We start from the raw sequence: 26,869 nt of genomic DNA, 5'->3' as shown, positions 1-26,869 counted from the left end.
CAAGTTGACAAGCGCTGGTGCATCAAACGCCTCACTTGTTGCTGACTTCGCAGATCTTCACGAGGACAGCAAACCTGAGAACTACAAAGACATCTGTGACCAAATACATCTATCGTAAGGAGGACATCCACACTGTGAAGAGGAACATCGGATCAGCGTTGGACACATGTATTTGGAAAGAGAGAAATTACACCCAACGGAATTCTCACTGCACACAACACTAGATTCCATCCAAGCAGTACATGCTAATTGCAAAAGAATTCCAGAGGAGTAAGTATGTAACACATCATTACATGGATAAGTCATTAGACAACACATAAAACATTTTCCTGACTTCACATTTACATGTGAAATATAAACTAACACTTCAGAGAGAAGTGCCTTAGTAAAGAAAGTCTCTTACTCTGGTTCAGACACCGTCCTACTCAAATCACCTGACATGTTATGTAAATATGTAATTTTGCTTACTAACCATTAGCAATAAGTTTTACTAACACACAGGGACAGTTTAGTTAGTTTAGTAAGTTAGTACAGGGACAGATTTTCCTAAAATTTTATTTGTAAATATTGTACATAGCAAAGGTCTATGGTTTAACCAATAGACTTACAAAATATAGTCTTACTTATTATTACTAACATTTCTAACATAGGCATAAGTGTACTAACCTATTCATACACTAACTTTAGCAAGAGAACTAGAATTTAGAAGCTTATTTGCAAAAATATTTGCAAAACTTTATTTAGTTAATATTATCTGATTAGTTCATAAAATTAGATAGATGCATGGATAGGATTCATTACTTTGTTCTAGTTAGCAAAAATTAGCCTTAAGAATATTCGTGAATGTTTAAATGTAATTTGTTTCCTTTCTGTTCAAAATTTTTTTAGCAAAACTGAAATCCCCAGTCCTTTCCTATGCTTTTACCTTAACTCGTCTTAGTTTTTGCTTAGTTTAGTTGTAGCATAGTTTAGGAGATAGCAACCTTTTATTATTTTACAAACTTAGTTAGGGATAAGAGCTTAGTGAGAATTTAGCTTAGTATAAGAGTAGTAATCCCTTAGACTTTAGTAACTATTAAAATGGTGCTAGTTGCACATTTTGAAAAGAAAAGGGGCATTTGTAGTACAGAGAGAGGGGATCATGATAGTTTTTTCAAGCTTTGGCTGAGTTCTGGAATCAGTTAGGGGTTTGGAATCTTGAGGGAGAGAAGGGAGTTGGTTTGGGGAATCTCGTGGAGAGAGGTTCAGACCAGCTGAGCTGCTTCCTTGCTTATCTGAAGAATTGAAATTTAGCCTAGCTTTGAAATATTTATTTAAGAATTGTTAGTTTAGATAAACCCTTTGTATCTTCATTTCCCTATATTATTTCCTACCTTCCTTCCCTTACCTTAAATGTCTGTGGAGTTAATAAGGAGAGTAAATTAGAGAGTAGTTCAAATCTGTGAGGGGTTTAACTATAATTTGGCAGTATTTTATCTAAAGAAATTGGTTAGTCAACATTTTATTCCCTTTAGACATCAAGAGCACCTTGAGAGCTGAGCTAAGGCAGGACCTTGCTCAGACTCCATCTCTGCCTCCCTTCCCCCACCTGAGGTTCCTGTAAACAACTGTTAGGGCGTCCTCAATCCACTTTCCTGACAAATCATCCTTAAAGATAATAAACCCGTTTGTGTTTCAATAGACCTGTTAGTTAATTTGTCAGTTAATTAGTAAGAGAGGGAAGAAGAGGGAAAGAACCAACATACTCTGGGCTTGAAGGGAAGCCAGGGTATCCATCTTGAAGGAAGGTGTAACTTCAAAACAAGTCCCTTCCTGTGAAATTAACTAAAGCCTGTAGTTAATTTCAGTTCAATCTATTTCCCTCAGTTTGGGTTTAAGTCTAAGTCCAAGTCTATAAGCCCTGCTGTCTTTGCCTTTTTATATTAATTCCTCCTCTCCCTGAAGATCTTTGTTCCCTTCAGCCCATATTATATCCTGAATCTCCTTATTCCAGCCTACCTGTAGCCTAGATTACCTAGCAAGTCCCAGACAACCTCCTTTCAAAATCCCCTTTTACCACATACCTTTCCTCAAATTATCCCCATTACAGTGTGTGTGTGTGTGCACACACCCACGTACATGCATGCATGTGTATATTTATATGCTTACATGCACACATATACATATCTATCTAGCTATATGCATATGTGTGAATAAAATATATTTTATTATGCTCACATGTAATACTTTTTTCAAATCTACCACAACTAATGGGCAATTCCTAGTTTCTATTTCTTAATCATGAAAATGAAGAGCTGCTATAAATATTTTTGTATTTCAGTCCCTTTCTACTTTCTTTGTTCTCTTTGAATATAGACCTGATAGTGGTCTTAGTTCATTAGGATATCAAAGGATATTCACAGAACATTCACTGTTAGGATAGAGTTCTAAATTGCTTATCAGATTGTACATTTTTTTCTCCAATGAATTATCCGTTTTTTCTCCCAGTTGTCTATACCATTTCACCATTCCACTAACATTGCATTTATGTTTCCTAACATTCATCGCTTTAAAAAAACTTTGCCAATATGAGGTTTATGGGGTTGGGGAACCTCAGTTTAATTTTGCATTTGAGTCATTTTTTCTTACAACTATTTATACCTTGGATTTATTTCTTTAAAACTGTTTATATCCTTTGACCATTTGTTAATTGAGGAATGGTTCTTATTCTGATAATTCAAATCAGTTCGTTGGAAATGAAACATATCAGAGAGGTCTAGTACAAAGATTCCTGCCTATGCTGCTGTACTCCCCTTGTTCCTCCCCACCCCTCTTCCCCCCAATACTCTTAGCTGCACTGGATTTCTTTGTGGGTGAAAATTTTTTGTTAGGAACTATGCTCTTGTCCATAGATATGAAAGGTAATGCCTCCCTCCCTCCACTCCATCCCCCCATCTCCCCATCTCCCCATTTCTTCCTTTTTCTTTTCCTTCCTCCTATCTTCTTTCTTTTCTTATTTTCTTTTCCCCTCATTTCAACATTTTCTTTTTTTTTTTTTTTAACTTTTTTAGGAGTAGCTCAGGTTACATAATTACAAACTTCCAGCAGTTTCTATGTGTTTTAATTTAGGGGTGTGATCTAATCATTGCCCTCTTGCACGTTCATGTTTCAGAGCCTAGTTGGGTCTAGTTGACGAAACTGTATATAGACTTACCTTTATTTTCCCCTGTCCCTGTCACCTAGTTGAAAAAGGTTCTGCTTACCTCTGATCTGAGCCTAGGGCCTGAGGTGATCACTCTTTGGGATCAGAGAAGCAGAACTATCACTTCTTATCTTCTCTTGCTTTGAGTGTTGGATTTGAGTCTGTGATCCTGCTTTAGTGTCAGAATGACTCCTGTGGTGATCAAGCTTTGGTCTAATTTTTAAGGCCCTGAGTCTTGAGATCCCATTCTGGGGTCAAAGGAAAATTGATACAACTTTCAATTAGTTAATCATTAAGCATTTATTAATTTTACTGTGTTACAAGTACTGTGCTAATTGCTGGGGATATAAAAAATAGTCAAAAGACAGTTCCTTCCCATCAAGGAATTTACATGGAGGAAGACAACATGCTAACAAATATATACAATAAATATAAAGCAGAAACTATGCCAGGTGAATCGGAAATAAGTTAGTGAATAATAAGGAAATCACTAGAATTAAGAGGGACTGGGAAAGCTTCCTATAAAATATGGGATTTTATGAAAGGAGGCTAGTTGAACAAGGAAAACATTCCAGATATGGAAGACAGGAAGAAAAATTGCCTGGAGTTGAAAGATAGAATTTGTTTCTGGAACAGCTAGGAGGCCAGGGTCACTGGATCAAAGATTAAATGATAGAGAGTGATGAAAGAAGCCCGGAAACATAGGAGGGTGCTAGATTATGAAGGACTTTGAAAGCAACACAGCATTTTATATTTGATTCTGGATATGATAGCTACTGGAAATGATTAGTGAAGTGATATGGTGAAATGTACACATTAAGAAAATCTCTTTAGTGGCTAAGTGGAGGATGTATTGGAGTGGGAAAAGATTTAAGGCAGGCTCACCACAAGCTATTGTAATAATCCAGGTGTGATGAAATCCTGCATTAGATTTTATAGTGTTATAGCATGGAAAGGCTCAGATCATACCGAGGAGAGTAAGAAAGAGAGTTTCATTATGTATGGGCTTAGTTGGGGATACTTCCTCCAAGAAATGAGCCCCAAACTTTAGTGGAGCATAGCTTTTATACATTCTAGAGCAGATTATATCAGTGATAGATGTGTTAGGATAGATGTGACACGGATTCAGAGAACATGAAACTTGAGCCATACTAGGAACCTGAAACCTAGCCGAAACCGAGTACTCAACTCCCAGGGCTTTCTTATGTTCGTAGTTTAACAGTTATTTCTTATCAGTAACAGAGGAGAGAAGGAGGAATTATATTAGAGGTGTTCAAACATGAAATCAACAATTTTTGTGACAGATTCAGTATGGGAGCTGAGAGACAGTAAATTGTGATGATTCCTAGGTTTTGAACTTGAGCAATTGCGAGGATAATGTTATCCTCTTTAGTAATAGGAAAGGAGGAGAGACTGGTGGGATTTAGGAAGAAAGTGAATTCTGTTTTAAATATGTTTATTTAAAATGTTTACTGGCCATACATTTTGAAATATTTGTAAGACGGCTGGAGATGGGAGATTCGAGATTAGCATGGAGTCTGGGGCAGGATAGGTAGATTTGAGAAACATCATCATAGAGATGGTAAGTAAATCCTTATTAGCGGATGAGATCACAAGTGAAATAATATAGAGCAGTGATGGCGAACCTATAGCACGGCATGCAGAGCAATCTCTGTGGGCATGCGGCCAGCCCTTCTTCCCCAAGTTGCTTACTAGAAAGACAGAAGGACTTGGGCAGAGCTACTCCCTTCCCCCTCTTCACCATGCCTGATGACATTTTTTCACATCCCCTCTCTTCAGCAGCCCAGTGGGAGCTCACAAGTGGCAGAGCTGGAGGGGAGCAGAATGCTTGGGTCACTCCCCTCATCCCCTCTCTTATGTGTGCCGAGAACATTCCTCACTTCACCCACCCTTCTGCCCTGTAACTCAATGGGAGTGTTTCTCCCTACCCTATGTGGGGTATGGGGGGAGGGCAGGCAGGGTGCACTGGACACTCAGTGACGGGGGAGAGCATAGCATACAGTCTCTGGAGGTGGGGGCAGGCATGGCACTGGATTGGGGGTAGGGCTTGGCACTCTGTCTCTAAAAGGTTTGCCATCACTGGTATAGAGGGAGAAGAGAAGAGAAGAGAGAACCCTGAGGGTTCTGTGGAAGGTATGATCTGGCTGAGGTTCCCAAAAAGAAGACAGAGGACTGATTTAGGTAATGAGGAAGAGATTCAGGAGAGAATGGTATCCTGAAAACCTAGAGAGAAGAGAGTATCAAGTAGCAGAAGGTAATCAGCAATGTAGATAGAAGGCTAGAGAGAGGTCAAGGAGAATAAGGACTGAAAAAAGGTCACTAGATTTGAGAGAAAGTTGTATGAGCTCAGGACTAAATCTCTTCTCTATCCCAGCACTGCTGCCTTTACTTAAGGTTTGAGTCCTTGATCCCATCTCTGATGTCAACAGAAAAGAACTGCCACCCTATTCTGAGGCAAGAAACTGAGTCTGTGATCCAGATCTATCCCTGTTCCATAGTACCTTCCATTGTCATTTGCTAGTGGGTCAGATGGAGGTCAAATCTTGGTCTGGAAACATGACTTTTTTCCCCACTTTGATTACCTAATCAGTGGTATTGCATTCTTCCTAGTTCTCTGTTGGGGAACCTGGGTTATTCAACTGTTCTTACTCCATGATCTTTGTTGATGTCCAATATTGACAAAAATGTTAAGCAGCGCAAGGCCATGTATAAATACCGAGGATTTTCCTCCCTCTATGACAGTGAACCATTAACCATCTACCTATTGAGTCGGATTGTTCAACTAGTTTTCAGTCCATCTAATTGTATTTCTATTGTAATCTATTGATATTTCTTACCAGTTTTACTTAACAGACATCTTTTAAAACCTTTTTACATTCATCTCATTTAATGTTTAATAACATTAAAGTTTTACATGTTTTACATTATTTATCAGTCTAATAAAGATAGAAAAAACAGAGATATCATTTAACTAATGTAAAATGTAAATGACTGTTGGAAAAGTGAAAATTCTTTTCACCTCCCATTCTTCCATGGCCATAGCAATTATATGTAATAAACATTCTTTGAAATTTTACTGATATTTCATTTAAAAGTACTCCATCCTAACCACCATTATACTACCACCAGTACCAGCATTCATATATCTGGCATTCATATAGTGCTTTAACCTTTGCAGAGTACTTGACAAATACCTCCTTTTGTACTCAGGAACAACCTTATGAGTGTGTGCTTTTATTCTTATTGCCATTTTACATATGAGGAAATTGAGGCACACAGATTAAGCATCTCCTATAATTATTTGTTTTCTGAATCAGTCTCTGTATACTCACTTTCCTCATTTGTAACTTCATTTTTGCCTCTTTGCCTTGTTGGAGAACATGGTAAAACTACTATATTTAGCTGTATTTCAAATATCTATTTTACTTTGTTTAATGGTGTTTTAAGTAGTTTGGGAAAAAAATGAAATGATCTTTAAGAAACCTGTTTCAGTGCCCTGTTCTGGTTATAAAAAATGAAATGAGCAAAGTGGGGAGGGATTTTTAAATTTTATTTCTTTTTACCGAGAGAGACGTTCTGATGCAGAAACAGATTTTTGAACATGATGTTCTAGCTAAGAGCAGGGATAGTTCATAGGAGCTGAGAGCGCTGAACAGGAAAACAGTTTTTCTATGGAGAGTGAGAAGGAAAAGAGGCCTAATTCAATATCACCATTGGATTTGAGAATTGAAAAAAATGGGAAACTTTTTTTTCCTTTTAAAAAGTCATCACAAAGTCAAGTCTTGAACTACAAAATAGAACATGCTTTAGGTGAGGAAACAGGAACATTTTAGGTAGGTAAGCAGACTTTCGTTTAAGATTAAAAACAAATCAGTTTATTGCACACCTGAATATTATGTATTTTTAAAAAATTATTTCATCTTTATTCCATTATTATGAATATCACATAAATTCATGGAATTTCAAAGTTTAAAGGACTAAAAAGAACATTTAGTTTGGTGCTTAACTGGACCAGAATTTCTTCAAAACATCACTAACAAGTAGTTACCTAGCCTTTGTTTAAAGACCCAGCAGTAAAGAGGTGTACCCACTTACCTTAGAAAGCCATCCTACTAGAGTATAAAGAGGATAGATCTTAGACTCAGGAAAATACAATCTTTGATACTTGAGCCAAGTCAAATAAGCCTTAGTTTCTTCACGTATAAAACGGGGATGAGAATATCTGTAGTACTTACCTAAATGACTGTTAGGAAAGTGAAATATAACAATGTTTATAAAGTGCTTTGCAAAATTTAAAGATCTAAAATAAATATCAAATAGTATACTTTGCAATAATTTTTATTATCTCCGTGGGCAATCAATTTCACTTTTATGTAGCTCTAATTGTAGGAAATTATTGTGTTTCATTCTCATTTAAATGAAACTCCTTCATGCAGAATTACCAATGATTTTTAAAAAATCTTTTTATTCTAAGCTTAAATAACAGAAATAAGTATTTCATTATATACAACAGAGGAGGAAACTCTCATTCTGCTTTGTTTTTAAAAAATAAATACATAATAAATTCCAAACATTACTTTCAAAATTGTCTCATTTGTTTATGCTTCCTTCTCAACTTCCTTTTATTATATACTTAAAAAAAAAAAAGTCACACCCTATCCTCACCTTTCAGTAACACTATTGCTTATGGTCCAGCCCAGTCTTCATCCTGACAGTGAAAAAGGAAGAGAGAAAACAGATCTTTACATTTACTTTTTTTAAAGTCATTAAACTATATCACTTTATTTTTTTATTTTTAAAAGGGGACTTTTCAGTGGTTGATCCTATTTCCAGACTTGCCTCTAATGTGTCCAGTTATTGTTTACTCTATCTCACTGAAAGCCAAGAAGGAACATTATTTTTTTTATTTTTTTTCTCCTTTTATTTAGAATATTTTCCCATGGTTATATGATTCCTGATCCCCCCCCCCCCACCCCCTCCATCATGCTCCCCCTCGTAAGCAACAAATAGTTCCACTAGGTTATACATGTATCATTGTTCAAAACCTATTTCCATATTATTCGTTTTTGCAGTAGAGTGATCTTTTAACATCAAAACCTTAATCACATCTGTTATATTGAATCTCTGGGAGCTTGAAGTTCACGGTTGATTGACAGGTGACTCAGTTGGATAGAATGTTCCCAGAGAGGCATGCGGACTCAGGAGAGAGCAGTTGAGAACCCTGACAGAGGTTCTGGGGTCTTTTCCTGTCCCTGAGGCTGGAGATCAGTGTGGATCCTGGTCTTTGAAGATAGAGACTTGCAAACTCAACCCTGCAAGCTCCTCCTGTGTTTCCTATACCATCATCAACTTGTATTAGACCACCATCTCTGTTTCTACTGCCCTAGATATTAGGAAGTAATCATCTTAGTCATCTAGGCTTCCCAGGGCCCCGGAGGGATCTGGGAAGTTGGCAGGAGATGAAGAAGAGGGTGGAAAGGGTGGATATCTCAACTGATAAGACTTAAGATCTACTGAAGAAGCTGAAGATTTCACAGCAGTTTACCTACTCTGGTTTAGCCCTGGCCAGGCTGTACCAGAGAGGAGCTATCATCTTGATTCCTTCATTTGCCTGCAGTTAGAGATTCATTAGTATCAATTTAAAGTAGGGTCTCCTATTACCTCTATCCCTTACCATTATCCTTCTTACCAAATATATTTAAAGTTTAAAGTACCTTCCTGAATTGGTTTCCAAAGCTTATTTGGGAAGGGAGTCACGCAGTCAGATTACCAACATTACCTCAGCTGAAGAGCCCAATAATTAATATCAATTAACCTCAGGTGGGTCCTGAAGGTATAAACACTTTGACCTAAAGGATCCTGCCTGGGAAACTGTTATAAAGGAGAAGTGCCATCCTGTCATCTCTCTGTACTCCATCTTCATATATATCAAATAGATAGTAGTGACCTTTTAATATAACACATCTCTGTTGCACTATGTGATTGATCATATGTTTTTCTTCTGTGTTTCTGTTCCCACAGTTCTTTCTCTGGGATGTGGATAGTGTTCTTTCTCTTTAAGTTCCTCTGGATTGTCCTGGGTCATTGCATTGTTGCTGGTAGAAAAGTCTATTACATTAAGTTGTGCCACAGAGAAGATGGTATCACAGTCTATTAGTCTCTGTGTACAATGTTCTCCTGGCTCTGCTCCTTTCACTCTGCATCAGTTCCTGCAGGTGGTTCCAATTCACATGGAATTCCTCCAGTTCTTTATTCCTTTCAGCACAATAATATTCCATCACCAACATATACCACAATTTATTCAACCATTCCCTAATCGATGGACACTTCCTCATTTTTTGCCACCACAAAGAGTGTGGCTATAAATATTTTTGTACAAGTCTTTTATCTTATCTTTTTGGGGTACAAACCCAGCAGTGGTATGGCAGGGTTAAAGGGTAGGCATTCTTTTAAAACCCTTTGCACATAGTTCCAAATTGCCCTCCAGACTGGTTGGACCAATTCACACCCCCTCCAACATTTATCACTATCTACTAAGTGTGAGGTAGTATCTCAGAGTTGTTTTAATTTGCATTTCTCTAATTAGGAGGGATTTAGAACAGTTTTTCATGTGTTTATTGATAGTTTCGAATTCATCATGTGAAAACTGCCTATTCATGTCCTTTGACCATTTGTCAATAGGGGAATGGCTTGATTTTTTGTAACTTAGTTCCTTATATATTTGGGAAATTAAATCTTTGTCAGAGAGTTTTTTTTTCCCCCACAGGCATGATAAACCTTTACTTCCTAATTCAAATCCATTCTTCACAGTAGCGCAAATTGGAGAGATTTGGATACAAATTAACATGAAAAGAAAGTCAACCAATTTCTGATCATTCACTCCCTTGCCCTCCTGTAAGGTTACAACACACACCCTTTTGTTTTTTTAGTTAAGACTAGATATTACAAAAGTACATGTGTACATTTGTTATATATACTCTTGATAAAAATAAGAATAGACCCAGAAAAATCATATTTTCAAATAAACATCTTATATCCATGAATTTGTTTGCACAATAGCTCCATATTGGGGTTTATTTCCATCATGGTCACAAAAATTCTGTGGGGATGTATTGGAAAATCACAAACATTTTAGATATCATAAGGCAAAAAGGTCTGTAGGGCCTATAGGAAAGGGCCAAGTATATTGAAAGGAATATTCTGAAATGAGACATTCTTTCAAATTTCAATCCAACTGGACACACATATTACAAAATAAAGATTTTTAAAAGTGCTGTTTGCTTTGTGAGTCACTTATCTTTAAATGTAAAGCATGATCTTAACCTGACTACCCAAGAGAGATGTTAATGGCAGATATTATCAGAGGCTTCAAGTCCTGATTTAAGGTCTTCCAGTGCATCTCTTTCAGACTCTTCTTGAATAATGGTGACATTAATGAGAGTTGGCTTTTTCCCAGTGTTTTTAGGGGTATCTGATGTTAAAGTGAAATAAAGCACTCTTTGGAAAATCCAATGCAGGCTCCATGGTGTGGTCACACATAGGTCTTCTGTATTTTGCCTTCTTTTTATTCATCTTTCAGGTTTTACAACTTGGCTGAACAGGAATCAGGCAGCAAAGTTGCTCCCTATCAGTAGTATCAGTCACCTACATTTTACCATTCCTCCTCATAAAGCATACCTATAAGATACTCAACATAAAAGGTATGCCACCATGATAACATATTAAAAGATATGTCGAAGATGATTTAGAAAAACAGAACAGAACAGAATAAAAAAAATTCAATTGCCCAGTCTAAGCTGTTGGCTGATTTTTTTCTTTTTCTTTAATTTTTTTTAAGGTATGCAGCTTTTAGTAAACAGTGTCATCTCAGCTCTTCATGAATGTCTGGGAAAAAAAAAATAACAGCCCCTTCTCCCTTTATCAGACGTGAAGAATTTCTGCTCCATGGTCTTTGGGCTCTGTGTAATGGGAAGAGTTTGTGTCAGAATGACAGATCCCATGTCGCCCATCTTTACTTTCAAAATTTGGCTCTGTTAGTGCAGGTTTTTCATAAACATTCTTTTTACTTGTTTCTGGACAGTTCTGGACATAGATCACTCTGTTATAAGCTTTAAGTCTCTTCCATAATTGCACATATACTTTACACTGTACGTACATAAAAAGAAGTCCACCAGTGAATCCTATGGCCACGACCACCAGTTTAGTCCAAAAAAGCCATTCTAGGATCCCAGTTGTCTGTCCTTGCTTAATCTCCTCAGGAATCCGGTCTATGAGAACATACAAGGACCATACCACATATGTGATCGCAATGACATGGAATGTTACAGAGCACATGATCTTCCTTCTTTCACTGGATGTCATCTGCAATTTTTCCCATTTTCTCAAAGGCTTTAGTTTGGTCTCCATTATGAACTCATATTTATAGAGTTCACAGCATCATGTGTCCGAACTTTTGATCCACTGCTGCAGGCAGGCTTGGTGGACAAAATGAAGACTTCCTGTGCAGTGACAGGGTGTAAATAAGAGGATTCTCATCATCTCCTTCACAGTGACATATCCTGCAGGTGTCTCTTGATGTTGACCCTGGGGATAAGGGGGTAAACTTTTCAGAGAGGGGAGAAGGGCAATCCAGGTCACTATCTTTCTCAGTGGAACAGAGTGGTGCCTGTATCTCCTTGTTTTTCAGTTTGGAGGATACATTGTCCTCAAAGACATCATCATCCCCCATATCATCAGAGCAGAAGCCTGTGCTGCCCACCAACACACTGGAAGACTTAGCTGCTGGCAAGCTAGCTGAGTAGCTTTCCAGCTCATGGAACTTGTGCAAACTGCTGGTGCTTGAACTGTGAGAGAAGGAAAAGAGGTAACAGCAATCGCTTGCTTTTCAAGGCTGCCTCATTATCTGCTTTCTCTTCAAGGGATGAGATGTTGAAATTCCCTTGGGTGGCTCCTATTCCAAAGGTGCTTGGAATGATTGGCAGAAAATGATGGAACATGTGAGTGTTTATAATTGCCAAACATAAGAGGCTTCAGATTGAGAATCTGTTTTTCCTTATGGTGAAATTTGTTCATCTTGAGGCACTGGTCTTGAGGTGGTGCTAATTTTCCTTCAAAGTAAGTTCTTTCTATACAGTCAAAGTTCTCCATAGTATTCTGGGCCTTCTCAACCACATCATTGAGGGACTTGGAGAACTTCAGAGTTCTTCTGGCTTTGGTATTCTTAGGAGGCTTTAAGGCCTGGATCCATTCTGAGCCATAGGAGTTTTTCTTTGAGTCCTGTAATGTGTCTTTACAGATCACTGTCACAGTGACCCCTTGTGTCAGAGAACTCTGGCAGAGAGCAGATTTCAAGTCAACAGCTGACTGCACGGGACTGTGATGACAACATTCAGAAAACACTGCACTGGAACTGCAGATGTCTTGGTTAGATGGGGTAACAGAAGTACGAGAGAAGCCATGGGGAGCTGATACAGATGTTGGACTTCCAGCCTTAGAAATGTGACTTGAACAACTCATGGAATGCCTCAAAGTCTTCTCATTCTGCTCTTCCCTATCTTTTTCTTTGGTCTTACTCCTGGAGACCCTGATAGAGGTAGCATCTTGAGCTGGAATGACAGAGATCTGATTCAATGGCATGTTCATCACAACCTCTGGTATGGTCTTCTTGTTTAAGGATGAGAATCTTTACTGTGAAGGTCATTTTGTGTCATGAACCTGAAGCCACGGGAGATCGCGGCCACCAGTCCGGCCCGGACACAGCCGCTGCCCCCAGGCCCAGCCCAGCGACCGCCTGGTCAGCAGGGAAGGATCCCGGAGGGATGGTGAGAAGGATGGAGCGAGCTTGCGACGCCAGGCAGTCACATCCCCTCCGGCCCGGCTGGGCGTGCAGAGGTTGCCCATACCCTACATTCGCCGCCTCCCCTCCTTCAGCCTCCTCAGCAGCCGCCGCCCCTTCCTCACCTAGTTCCCTCCCCTCAGAGAGTTTTGTTATAAAAATGTTCTCCTAGTTTTGTTGCTTTCCTTCTAATTTTGGTTGCATTGGTTTTGTTTGTACAAAACTTTTAAAATTTGATATAATCAGTCATTCATTTTACATTTTACAATGTTCTCTATCTCTTGCTTGGTCTTAAATCCCTTCCTTTCCTATAGATCTGAAAGGTATACTAATCTATGTTTACCTAATTTATGATTTCATTCTTTATATTTAAGTCATTTACCCATTCTGAATTTATTTTATTTTATTATTTAAGGTCTATATAATAATTTTTTTTTTTAGAAAAATTTTCCATGGTTACATGATTCATGTTCTTACTTTTCCCTCCACCCACCGCACCCCAGGACCCCCGTAGCCAATGCACATTTCTACTGGTTTTTACATGTGTCATCTATCAAGATCTATTTCCATATTATTGATAGTTGCATTGATGTGGTCATTTCAAGTCTACATCCCCAATCGTGTATGCATCAACCCATGTGTTCAAGCAGTTGTTTTTCTTCTGTGTTTCCGCTCCTGTAGTTCTTCCTCTGAATGTAGGTAGCATTCTTTTCCATAAATCCCTCAGAATTGTCCTGGGTCATTGCATTGCTGCTAGTACAGGAGTCCATTACATTCTATTTTACCACAGCATATCAGTCTTTGTGTACAATGTTCTTCTGGCTTTGCTCCTTTCACTCTGCATCAATTCCTGGAGGTCATTCCAATTCACATAGAATTCCTCGAGTTTATTATTCCTTTGTGCACAATAGTATTCCATCACCAACATATACCACAATTTGTTCAGCCATTCCCCAATTGAAGGACATACCCTTGCTTTCCAGTTTTTTTGCTACCACAAAAAGCACAGCTATAAATATTTTTGTACAAGTGTTTTTATCCATGATCTCTTTGGGGTACAAACCCAGCAATGGTATGACTGGATCAAAGGGTAGGCAGTCTTTTAGAGCTCTTTGGGCATAGTTCCAAATTGCCATCCAGACCCATTCTGAATTTATCTTGGTGTGGAGGGTATGAGATTTTGATCTAAACCTAATCTCTCCCATAAACTATTTGACAAAATAAGCATAGAAGGGGTTTTACCAAATTCCTTTCATGACACAAATATGGTACTGATTCCAAAGCCAGACAGACTAAAATCAGAGAAAGAAAACTACTTAACTCCTTAGTGAACATAGATGCAGAAATCTTATATAGAATACTAGCAAAAAGACTCCAGCAAATTATCACGAGGATTATTTACTATGATCAGGTGGAATTTATACCAGGAATGCAAGGATGGCTTAATATTAAGAAGACCATCCACATAATTGACCATATCAAGAACCAAACCAACAGAAATCACATGATTATCTCAAAAGATGCAGAAAAAACCTTTGACAAAATACAATTCCCATTCCTACTGAAAACACTAGAAAGTATAGGAATAGAAGGGCCTTTTCTCAAAATAATAGACAGTATTTATTTAAAACCATCAGGAAGTATCATCGGCAATGGGAATTCCCAGTAAGACCAGGAGTGAAGCAAGGATACCCATTATCACAACTATTATTTAATATTGAATTAGAAATGCCAGAAGTAGCAATTAGAGAAGAAAAAAATTGAAGGAATTAAAATAGACAATGAGGAAACTATCACTCTTTGCAGATTATATAATGGTGATCTGTGAATTCTTTCAGTTTCAATTTTACTTTCTTGTTTGAGGATATCTGCACAATTTTCTTTGATAATTTCTTGTATTATGATGTCCAAGCCTTTTATTTATTTAATTTTTTTAAAATCATGGCTTTCAGAGAGTTCAATAATTCTTAAATTGTCTCTCCTGTATCTATTTTCCCAGTTAGATGTTTTTTTCAATGAGATATTTCATATTTGCTCCTGTTTCTCATTCTCTTGATTTTGTTTTATTGTATCTTGATATCTCATAAAATCATTTGTTTCTAGTTTCTCAGTTTAGTTTTTAAGGTCTGATTTTCCTCCATGAGCTTTTCAGTCTCCTTTTTCATTTCTTCTTGCATAGCTTTCATTTCTCTTCTCCACTTTTCCACTGCCTCTCATAATTGGTTTTTGAAGTCCTTTTTGAGCTCTTCAAGAATCTGAGTCTAATTCATATTTTTCTTTTGGAGTTTGTGTGTGTTTGATTTGCTTTCCCTGTCCCCTCCTATTTCTTTGTCCTCATAAAAATTCTTTATACTTAGGTGTTTTTTTTTTTTTTTTTTTTTTTTTGCTGTTGTTGTTGCCTGCTCATTTTTCCTACCTTTTTTATGTAGACTCTGTTCTCTGGGAGGTTTGGGTATCCCCTTAAACTTCAGTCCTTCCTTGACACTACCCTTAGCTTTATTTCTCCCTTTTTGCCAGTTTCAGCTCTTATAAGATAGTATAATGGCCTGAGGGGTGAGAGCTCTGAGAGCCTCCTCCCACTGCTAATTCAATTAATCCTTGAGATGCTGATAGCCGAAATTCTAACCTCAGGCTTAGGTGTAAATTTTTGGTCTCACTGTGGGCTTGATCTTGTTAGGCACATAGTAGATTGCCCTGTGCTGGGGCTCTGCCTTAAGTTTTTGGCAAAAGGTTCAGGAGGTGTGTCCCCCAATGCCCTTTCCTTTGGATCTACCAACTACCCCAAACTGTGATCTATGTGCTCATCAACGTCCCAGATTGGGACTGCTGGCTTCACTCTGGGCCAACACAGATCTGGCGGTTTTAGCACAGATTGCCCTGGGATGGAATTCTGGACTTCACTGTAAGTTTGGAATTTCAAAGGGTGTGGGTTGGTTGGATCTCTGTTGCCCAGGCAAGATCTCAATGTCTGGATGTTAGCTTGAGATTAGGTTCCAAACCTGGAACAGCAGATGAGGGGTAAGGGGTGTGGCTTTCTCTTGGCTTGTTCTTCACTTCTTATTATAGACTCCTGCTTTCTGTGTTCCCCTCTCACCTCAGTGCCCCAGATGATAACTGCCTACCTTTTAGGTTTTTCTCTTCTTTAAAGTTGCTTTGCTCTGTCTTCTTATTGGTTGTTTCACTCCTGTATTTGTTTTGTGGTGTTATTATTGTTTTTTTATTCATTTTTTAATAATTTAAATTATTTAACTCATTAATTTAGAATATTTTCTCATTGTTATGTGAATCATGTTTCTTTCCCTCCTTTCCTCCTACCCCTCTCCCATAGCCAACGAGCATTTCCACTGGGTTTTACATGTGTCATTGATAAAGACCTTTATTTATATTATTAATATTTGCACTAGAGAGATTGTTTAGAGTCTACATCCCCAAACATATCTCCATTGACCCATGTGATCAAGCAGTTTTTCTTCTGTGTTTCTATTCCCACAGTTCTTTCTCTGGATGTGGATAGTGTTCTTTCTCATAAGTCCCTCAGAATTGTCCTGGATCGTTGCATTGCTGCTAGTAGAGAAGTCTATTATATTCGATTGTGCTACAGTGTATCTGTCTCTGTGTATAATGTTCTCTTGGTTTTGCTCCTTTCAATCAGTATCAATTCCTGGAGGTCTTTCCAGTTCACATAGAATTCCTCCAGCTCATTATTCCTTTTAGCACAATAGTAGTATTTCATCACCAACAAGATACCACAATTTGTTCACCCATTCCCCAATCGAAGGACATCCCCATACTTTCCAGTTTTTTGTGTGGTGTTATTTTAAAATTGGCTGGAGAGAATTCGTGTGGTGACTTTGACCTTCTCTGTTGGTTGCACCTCCTTGATCAGCTATCAGAAGCTATTTTCTCCAATTATATGCAAATAAGTCACCTAAGTGAAATGGTTGAATATTTACAAAAGTATAAATTGCCCAAATTAACAGAAAAGTAGATAAATAAATAACCCAATCTCAGAAAAAGAAATTAAACAACCTATCAATACATTCTCTGTGAACAAATCCCCAGTGCCAAATGGATTCACAAGTGGATTCTACCAAGCTTTTAAAGAATGATTAATTCCAATACTAAATGAATTATTTCAAAAAGTAGGCAAATATGGTGTTCTACCAAAATCTTTTATGACTCAGATATGGTGCTGAAACCTAATTCTGGAAGAGGAAAAAGAGGAAATAAGAAAGGTATAGGCCAATTTCTCCAATAAATATTGTTGTAAAAATTTTAAATAAAAGAGTAGCAAGGAGATTGCAATATAATATCACCGGAATCTTCACTGTGATCAAGTGGGATGATTTATACAAGAAATGCGAAAAAAACTTACAGAAATCATATGATCATTTCAATAGATGTAAAAAAACTTTTGACAAACTATAATACCCATTCCTACTGGAAACATTAGAAAACATAGAAACAAATGGATCTTTTCTTAAAACAATTAGTATTTAATATTGTAACAGACTGGTGGAACTTAAACAAAGAAAACCAAGCAAGGCACGCACCTCTGAGGTGGAATTCATAACAAGCCCAGGAAGAATTTTGAGGAAATGACTGTTGGGGATGGGCCAGAGTGAAGAGGGGTATTCTGTGGAAGATATCCCAAGTGCCACACACTGAAGTTTGGCTGGGTCAGAGAGCGAGGTGGGTGGTGGTGTTTCTGTGAGAACTGGGTGCTTCTGAACCCTAAAAATAGAGGATTTTCTTGAGTATCACAACTGCTGTAACTAGCCAATCATATAAATTGATCTACCAACATCATTAGCCATTGTAGAAGAGATAAACATAGCAATTACTCCATTTGGCCAAAGAGCCTAGACTCCCTATTTTATCCACATCTCTGTTAATCCCTCAGTTTAGTTAATTAGTTTATAGGTTAGGAGTTACTGGGGCTTGGGACAGTTATTGGACAAGAGCTGCAGAAGAAACCCAGGTCTGCTCATCCCAGAGAGAGAATATCACTTTGATAGAGAAGCTGAACCTTTACCCTCTATCCTGAATTCCCACAATCCTTCCCTTAATTCTTGAATTCCTCTAACCTCCAACTCTAACCTCCCTGTTTAGTTACTTTAGTCAGAGTTTGGAACAGTGACTTGGGAGAGTTTGTTTTGTTGGGTGGCTGAAGGTCATTTTACTCCATCTTGGAGGAAAGACCGATTAGAGGGGACTGGGGAGGTTTTAGTTTACAATAGTGGCTCTGGGTACTGGACAAATTTCATTTAGGTCTCAACGATTCCTAGCACATTCCTTTATCATCTCCTCAATAGCCCTTCCATTTTTGGGAGCCCCCCTTGTGAATTACACCTCCAAAGGTGTAGGAGGGGGGAGTGGTTAGCTTTGGCCCACATATTCCAGTCAGGTGGGAGTCACCAGAACTCCCATCTATCTGATATCTCCCCTTATACAATATCTATCTAAAACCACCAGCAACAATGATCTAGCACAGTGATTCCCAAAGTGGACGCCACCGCTCCCTGATGGGTACTGCAGTGATCCAGGGGGGGCGGTGATGACTACAGGTGCATTTGGGGGCAGTGAATAATTGTAAGGGGGCGGTGATAGTATGTGACAGGGGGTGCTAAGTAATATTTTTTCTGGAAAGGGGACAGTAGGCTAAAAAAGTTTGGGAACCACTGATCTAGCATAACAAGGTTATGCTAGAAGCTTTCCCAAAAGGATCAGAGAAGAAGCAAAGATGCCCATTATCCCTACTGTTAAACAATATTGTACTTGACGTGTTAGCCACAGCAACAAGAGACAAGAAATTAAGCAATTAAAATAAGCAATGCGGAAACCAAAATATCAGTATTTGTAAATGATATACTTGGAGAATCCTAGAGAATAAACTAAGAATCTATTTGAAGTAATTAACAACTTTAGCAAAGTTGCTGCATATAAAATTAATCTACCCAAAATATCAGGATTTCTATATATTACCAACAAAATTCAACAGCAGCAAGAGACAGAGAAATTCCATTCAAAATAAACAATATGAAGACCTGGGAGTCTATTTGTGAAGACAAATCCAAATAATATTTGAGCACAATTACGAAACTCTTCACATAAAGTTAGATCTAACCAATTTGAAATTGCTTGTGTGTAGGCTGAGCAAATATAATAAAAATGTTAATTCTATCTAAACTAATCTCCCTAGTCAGTGCCATACCAATGAAACTACCACAGAATTATTTTATAGAACCATAGAAAAATAATGACAAAATTCATCTTGAAGAACATAGGATTATCAAGGGAATTAATGAAAAAAATATTTAAAGAAGGTGGCCTAGCTATACCATATCTCAAATAGTACTATAAAATATATTCATCAAAACAGTGTCATACTGGCTAAGAGAGAGAGTGGTAGGCAATTGGAATAGATAGGTTCATAGTACCCAGTAGAAAATGATCACAGTAGTGCAATGTTTCATAAACTCAAAGATTCCTCTCGGGGTAAGAACTCATCATTTGACAACTGTTGAGAAAAGTAAAAAAAAAGTTTGGCAGATCAACATTTTATACCATATAAACAAGATAAGGTCAAAATGGGCACATGACTTAGACATAAAGGATTCTGTCATAAGGAAATTAGGAGAGCATGTCAGATCTGTAAATAAGGGAAGAATTTATGACCAAATAAACAATAACAAAGATATAAAATGGATAATTTTGACTACACTAAATTAAAAAGGGTTTGCATAAACAAAACCAATACATCCAAGATTAAAAGGAAAACAGAAAATTGGGGGAAAAAGTTTTACAGCAAGTATCTCTGACAAAGACCATATTTTTCAAATATGTACAGAACTGAGTTAAATTTTTAAGAATACAAGTCATTTCCCAATTGATAAATGGGTCAAAGGGCAATTTTCAGAAGAAGGAACCAAAGCAATCTATAATCATGAAAAAGTGCTCCAAATCATTATTGATTAGAGAAATGCAAATTAAACTATTTGGGGTATACCTCATGCCTATCAGATTGGCCAATATGGTGGAAAAGAAAAATGATAAATGTTAGAGAGTATGTGGTAAAATTAGGGCACTAATTCACTATTGGTGAAGTTGTGAACTGGTCTAGCTAATCTGGAGAATAATTTGGAATTATCACCAAAGGACTACAAAACTGTACATATTTTGACCCCAAAATATCCCTATTAGGTTTATATAACATAGAGATGAAAGAAAAAGAATAGGATCTATTTGCATAAATATATTTATAGCAGATCTTTTTGGGGTGGTAAATAATTAGAAATTGAGTAGATGCACTGGAGAATGGCTGAACAAGTCGTGGTATTTGATTGTAATGGAATACTGTTGTGTGACAAACTTGAAATGACCTACATGAGCTGATATAGAGTGAAGTGAGCAGAACAACTATAACATTGTACACAGCAATAATGTGTGATAAACAACTGTGAATGACAGCTTTTCTCTGTAACACAAAGATCCAAGAAACCTCAAAGGACTTATGATGAAAAATGTTATCCCCTTCTAGAGAAAGAACTGATAGAGTGAATACAGATCAAAGCAGACTTTTCTTCACTTAAAAATGTATCTTCTGGGGGCAGCTGGGTGGCTCAGTGGACTGAGAGCCAGGCCTAGAGATGGGAGGTCCTAGGTTCAAATCTGGCCTCACACACTTCCTAGCTGTGTGACCCTGAGCAAGTCACTTAACCTCCATTGCCTAGCCCTTACCACTCTTCTGCAAGACAGAAGGTAAGGGTTTTTTAAAAAAAAAATTTAAAAGTATCTTTCACAAGATGATAAAGTTGGAAATATATTTTCTATGATAACACACGTGTAACCAATGTCAAATTGCTTGTCATCTCAGAAAGAGGGTAAAGGATGGAGAGGGAGTGAATATCAGGAAATGAAAGCCAAAAATGGTTTTAACATGTAAATGGTAAAAAATAAAAAAAGAGTTGGTTTGGCCATGTTAGCTCCCTATTCTGTAAATTCCAGTTGTTCCTTCTTATCTCCAGGATCAGATATAAAATCCTGTGTTTGGCATTTATAACTCTTAATAACCTGTCTCTGTTTCCATTTCCTATCTTCTTTCACTTTATTCTCTATTGATGTACTCTTATGATCTAGCCATGCTGCCTTGTTTGTTTTACCCCATATATGATGCTCCATCACCTATTGCATTATCTTTTTATTCTGTCTGTTGTCCCCCATGAATGGAATGTTCTTTCTCATTACCTGGGCCTCTTACATCCCCTGGTTTCCTTTACATCTCATTTCCAATTCTAGCTTCTATAGAAGGTTTTTCTAAGTTCCTCCTCCTGTCCTATTAATATAATCTCTACTCTGAGATGATGTTCTAGCTACTCTATATATCTTATATGTACCCAGTAAATTTATAACATGATGACTCTTCCACGACAGTGTGAGTTCCTAGAAGGTAGGGACTTTCTATCCCTAGTTCTTATTATAGTTCCTAGCATTAAGTAAGAACTTAATAAATAAATAAACTTAAAAAAGCTTTTTGTTTAGCTTCTTGATTGATTGAAGCAATATCCACCTCTTAAGTAATTATTTTAATTATTTAGTGCCTACTATGTGCCAGGCCCTGTGCTAAGTGCTGGGTATTTAAAGAAAAACATAAAAACTGTCCCTATTCTTCAGGAGCTCACATCCTAATTCAGAGAGACAACATGCAGGCAACTAAACAAGATATATGTTGGATATGTTGGAGATCATTACAAAAGGAAGTCACATGCATTAGTGGGAATTAGGAAAGCCTTCTTGTGGAAAGTAATTTTAACTAGGACTTGAAGATTGAAGGATAAGATATGGATAAGATAAAATGAATGGAGTTGAAATATTATTTTTCTTGTGAAACGAACAATAAAAGGACGTAAAACTGGATTGCAGAGAACATAATAGAAGGAGTAAGGTGTGAAAATGCTGGAAAGGTAGGAAGACCAAAATATAAGGGACTTTAAAAGTCAAATAAATGATTTTACATTTAGTTCTGAAAGTAATAGGAAGTTCATTGAATAGCAGGATAACATAAGTACCTTTGTTTTTAATATGAGGTCATGAGAACCTGGGCTAGAGTGGGCCTTTTGTCAGAGGAGAGTTATTACAAAGCTACTGTCAACAGGTCTTGGTCACTTATGGGATATGGTGAGTGAGAAAGTGTGAACAATCAGAAATGACAGCTAGGATATTGGTGGTTCCCTTAACAGTAAAAGGGAAGTTAGGAAGAGTGGAGGGTTGTGTGGAAAAGGACATGAATTTGGTTTTATGTATGATGTTTTAGATGCTACTTTTTTTTGCTTTTTCTTATAGTTATAAGTTTTTAAAAGTAAACAATAGATTGCATCTTAAGTATTCTGATAATTTTTAAGAGATTAATTTTTGAAGTTAAAATTCCAAAATTGTTTAAGCAATTCAGTTCATGTCCAAATATTTTTAGTTTAATAATTTAGAAAAATGTTAGAATTTTAATTATAGCATTATTACCTCACAGATTTGAAGTTGGAAGAGACTAACCCCTTAGTTTTACCAATGAGGAAACTCAGAGAGTTTCATAGTATCTTAAAGGTTATAAGATATATATATATATGTATATATATATATGTATATATCATACACACACACATATGTGTGTGTATTTTATCTAGATCCTTTTTAATCTAGATCCTTTGACCCAAGAACAATCACTATTTTTAACATTTAAAAAAATTTGAAAAAAGAAATGGCACTCTACTATGCCTATACTAATTACAGATTTTTTTTTTTAAGGGCACATTTCCTCATGGAATTGACATTTTAACTACAGCTGACTATTTTGCTGTTGGTAACCGATCTAATTGCTTCCTTAATATAAGGTAAGTTGGTATAATTTTTCATTGAAAAATATAAAATCATTGAGTTTCTTATGTAATTGGTCAATATAATTTTCTAACTTAGTCTGAACCACACACTTTTTCTGTTTCTTTATGCTAACATGAGCCAGGAAAATCATTTACTGTGAACTTTTCTGAGATTTTAATTCTCTGGATCTGTTTGGAAGTGATTTGGGGTGGAGGGGATTGGAAGGAAGAACTTTGCTATACTTGTTACTCCTCCAGGGTGAGGAGCTGGTAGATAGACTTTTTTGAATATTCATTGGGTACTATTTGTTGTGTCAGAACAAAATGTATCACCATACATAATTTCAAAATGATAAAAATTGCTTTGGACACTATTATCTGACACATTTTTCCTACTGATATGATGTGATTATTTCAATTACTTGTCATTTATTTGATATTCATTCTGTAGAACACGAATTGCATTTTCCAATTAGAATTCTCCTATCCCCATTACATTTCCTCAGGAATATATATATATATCTTGAGGTCAAGGGATTTTAATTTTTGTCTTTGCAGTCAGTACCATGTCATTTGTAGGTATGAATTGAATTGCATCTTAGTCAGTGGGCTCTCAGTAATTATTGGACAAGGTAGCTTGTGACAGAAAACCTATATTCCTCTTCACATTGTTCCATTTAAAGTTTTTTGTTACTATGCAGAACTTTTTTATCTTACAAACAAAACTGTTGAGAGCTTTTCTTTCCTATTTATGTAGCATTTCTGCTAAATGTCTTGAGCATATTGGTGAAGCATAACAATGGGAAGTGTCAAAAAAAGGAGATTTTTCTGCATAATTAAATTTTATAGACCACTGTTAAAGAATTTGGGGTTAGATGATTTATGTAGCTCTTTTCTGGCTTGTTCACTGCTATCCATTGTGGTATAAGCACTTGATAACTCACTTATTTTGTCTGTATTGTGTTGCATAATTTTTTACCACAGGAACGCAATTAAGAGAAACTGAGTCTCTAAGCCATAAAGAAGTTAGGTTTATTCAGAGAGGGCTGGGTCTCCCAATAAAGCTGGACTTCTGGTCAAGACCAAAAAACCACGACTACTGTGAGAGACCTTCCTATATACCCCAGAGAATTAGATCACTTTTATACCAGTACAAAAATAATTCAGGATAGTGATAAAAATAGAAAGATGTAGATTGATTGAAGTAATCAGGAAGTACTTCTCACTGGTAGAAGAAATTACTTGGTGATGACTTGAAAATCACTTGATAGACAAAGTGAGGTGTAGGGCCTGAAGACCAAGTCACAAGGTCAAGGCCATGATTGCTGAGGGTGGATGAATGTGAAGGTTAAGACTAACATTGAGGTTGACATTAAGGCCTATGTTAAAGCAGTTATTTACTCAATTCAAACCCTTAATACTTATACTGAAATGATCACAAAAGGCCCTCACTTATGCTAACATTATTTAATTATCTTAGAATTACAATTATGATTATCTCAAGGCTACTGCTAACATTAAAATCTAATCCTCATATAAGGGAGTAGGGGATTTTCCTCTCACAATTACTTTGTTCTTGTTGTAAGCCATTCAACAGTCACTTGCCATCCCCCTACAGTAAGTCCCTTGTGAGCCCCATAAACTAAAAAGTTATCAAATTCCAACATTGTTACATTCTCTGAAATGTTTCCTATGTTGTACTAGAAATCAGAGTATCATAAAATTGCCCAGTTTTTGTGGATAATTTAGGATATGGATAATATGAGTGACATTCCAGTTTGATGACTATAGTTTTTCCAATGCTTAAGCATATTCCAATGTTGGAGAAATTATCCATAGATTCTTAAGAGATTGACATATCAACACGGTATACTTGTGACACCTCAACTCTTCCATCTCTTAACCCTACTGACCTATACATCTTTTCTTTGTTTATTCCATTCTTGTTCTCTGGATCTTTTTCTTTTTTTCCAAGTTGCTCTGTAATCCCATAAGTTTTTCTTACTTTCCTTGCCAAATGTTCTCTTTTTATTCTTCAAAGTAATTTAAAATCTTACAGCTTATTTAAAGCTTTCCTGGACAAATCAGAAGACAGTTGATAACTTTCCATACCTCTTAGCTTCAAAATTCTTGTGATTATAGACTGTGTTTAACACTTTAGCAATATACTACTTCTTAGCTCTGTAAAAGATAAATATATTGATCCAATTTTTAGGAAGGAAGGAAATAAACATATATTTATTAATTTATTGCTATGTCCTGGTCCAACCTGTTTAAGTGCTTTACAAACATTATCTCATTTTATTCTTATCCCTATTTTACAGTCCATTTTATTCTTGAGGAAATTTAAAGCAGATTTGTCCAGGATCACACAGCTAGTTTTGGACTCCAAGCCCAGTGGTTTCTCCACTGTACTTAAAATCTTTTATTCCTATGGTCATTTGATTCATGCAATATAGTCTATTGTACTGGTCTAAGCATTTGATCATATAGCATGCCTAATCAGTAAAATATTTTCTCAGTATTGTTGTGTGGAGATGCAAAGCATGGAAAATATCTTAACTTCTCTAATCACTAAGTAATTATATATTGATATTAATGAAGAATAGTAATAACAAACAGGCTAACCCTATGAGTAGAAACCACTGGCTTATGCTACAATGGCCACCTCAGGTGAACCCCTAAGTCTTGAGTAGTAAGCAGAGTGTCTGCTCACTTCAGCCTCCACCAAATAACTGACTCAAACCCTTCTGAACTGCCCCCTCACTCAAAGTTCTCCAGGAGGTCCCCTGGAATTCTGGGTGAGGCTATCCCTATACATTTGCAGGGATTCCATGCTTTGCATCTCCACACAACAGTATATGCATTTTTATTGATAAATTATAAAATACTAGTATTTTGTGCATTGTAAATAATACAAAAATGCAATTTAAAAGACTAAAAGGTTTATAATGTTTTGAAGTATTTTTATTTTGTTTTATTTATTAAAATTAACATTTTTTCTTATTTAAAAAATATTTTTAATGAGAGCAATAGTGAAAGAAATTTGCTTCTTTGTTTTTCAAATTTTGTTTAAATACTTAGAAAATATAATTTGAAATTCAGGTTGTAAGTTCAGGTTATTTTGATATGTAGTTTTAATTGTTCTAATACCTGAAGATAAATATCTCATAACATGGAAGAAATACATTAGCCTTACTCATCAAGTTGTAATATTCATTATTTAATCTATTCACCAACTGAAGATTTTTGGTTGACATTTAGCTAGTAAATTTGCATCTTTTTGATAATAGTTAGTTGTTACAAACTAATCAGATATTGTTTTTCTAAAAAACAAATGTATTAGTCCTATTTATTTTAGCATTCATTTAAAAAAGATTGAATTCAGAATTCCCTCCCTCTCCCCCATTATGAGGGCATGATTCACACACATACATGTGCATGTGTATGTATGAAAAACATTTCTGTATTAGCAATATAGCTAAAAAAGAGAGAGAAAAAAAGAAAATGGAGCGATTATACTGGAATCTATACTCAGCCCTCTCTGGAGTTGGGTAGTATTTTTTATCATGAGTTGTTCAGAATTGTCTTGAATCATTGTCCTGAATAGAATAGCTGCATCTTTCACAGTTGATTATCCTTACAATATTGCCATTACTGTGTTTAATGTTCTTGTTTTGCAAACTTCACTTTGCATCATTTTATATGTCTTTTCCAAGTTTTTCTAAAACCACCCTGTTCCTCATTTCTTATAGCACAACACAATAATTTACCACAACTTATTTAGCCATTATTCAGTTGATAGGCATCTCCTCAATTTCCAGTTCTTTGTCTCACAAAAAGAGCTATTATAAATCTTTTTATATGTATAGGTTACTTTCCCTTTTCTTTGATTTCCTTGGAGTCAGACCTAGTAGTCATATTATTGGGTCAAAGGGTATGCAAAGTTTGTTTTTTTTTTTT

The 26,869-nt window shown here is 36.5% G+C and overlaps 1 protein-coding gene and 1 pseudogene across 1 annotated transcript in view; one reads left to right on the top strand and one right to left on the bottom strand.

Annotated features, from left to right (window-relative positions):
* Positions 1 to 26,869, top strand: part of TBCD (tubulin folding cofactor D) — a 522,548-nt gene that overhangs the window by 304,035 nt on the left and 191,644 nt on the right. Inside the window, exon 17 of the mRNA XM_044675187.1 lies at positions 22,836 to 22,921. Coding sequence (XP_044531122.1) covers positions 22,836 to 22,921 — 86 coding nt within the window. The remainder of the gene's footprint in view (positions 1 to 22,835; positions 22,922 to 26,869) is intronic.
* On the bottom strand, positions 10,752 to 12,844 carry LOC123243632 (annotated as a pseudogene).

Source organism: Gracilinanus agilis, chromosome 4 (genome assembly GCF_016433145.1).
Source record: "Gracilinanus agilis isolate LMUSP501 chromosome 4, AgileGrace, whole genome shotgun sequence".
Taxonomy (NCBI): Eukaryota; Metazoa; Chordata; class Mammalia; order Didelphimorphia; family Didelphidae; genus Gracilinanus; species Gracilinanus agilis.
This window is presented reverse-complemented; position numbering and strand designations above follow the sequence as displayed.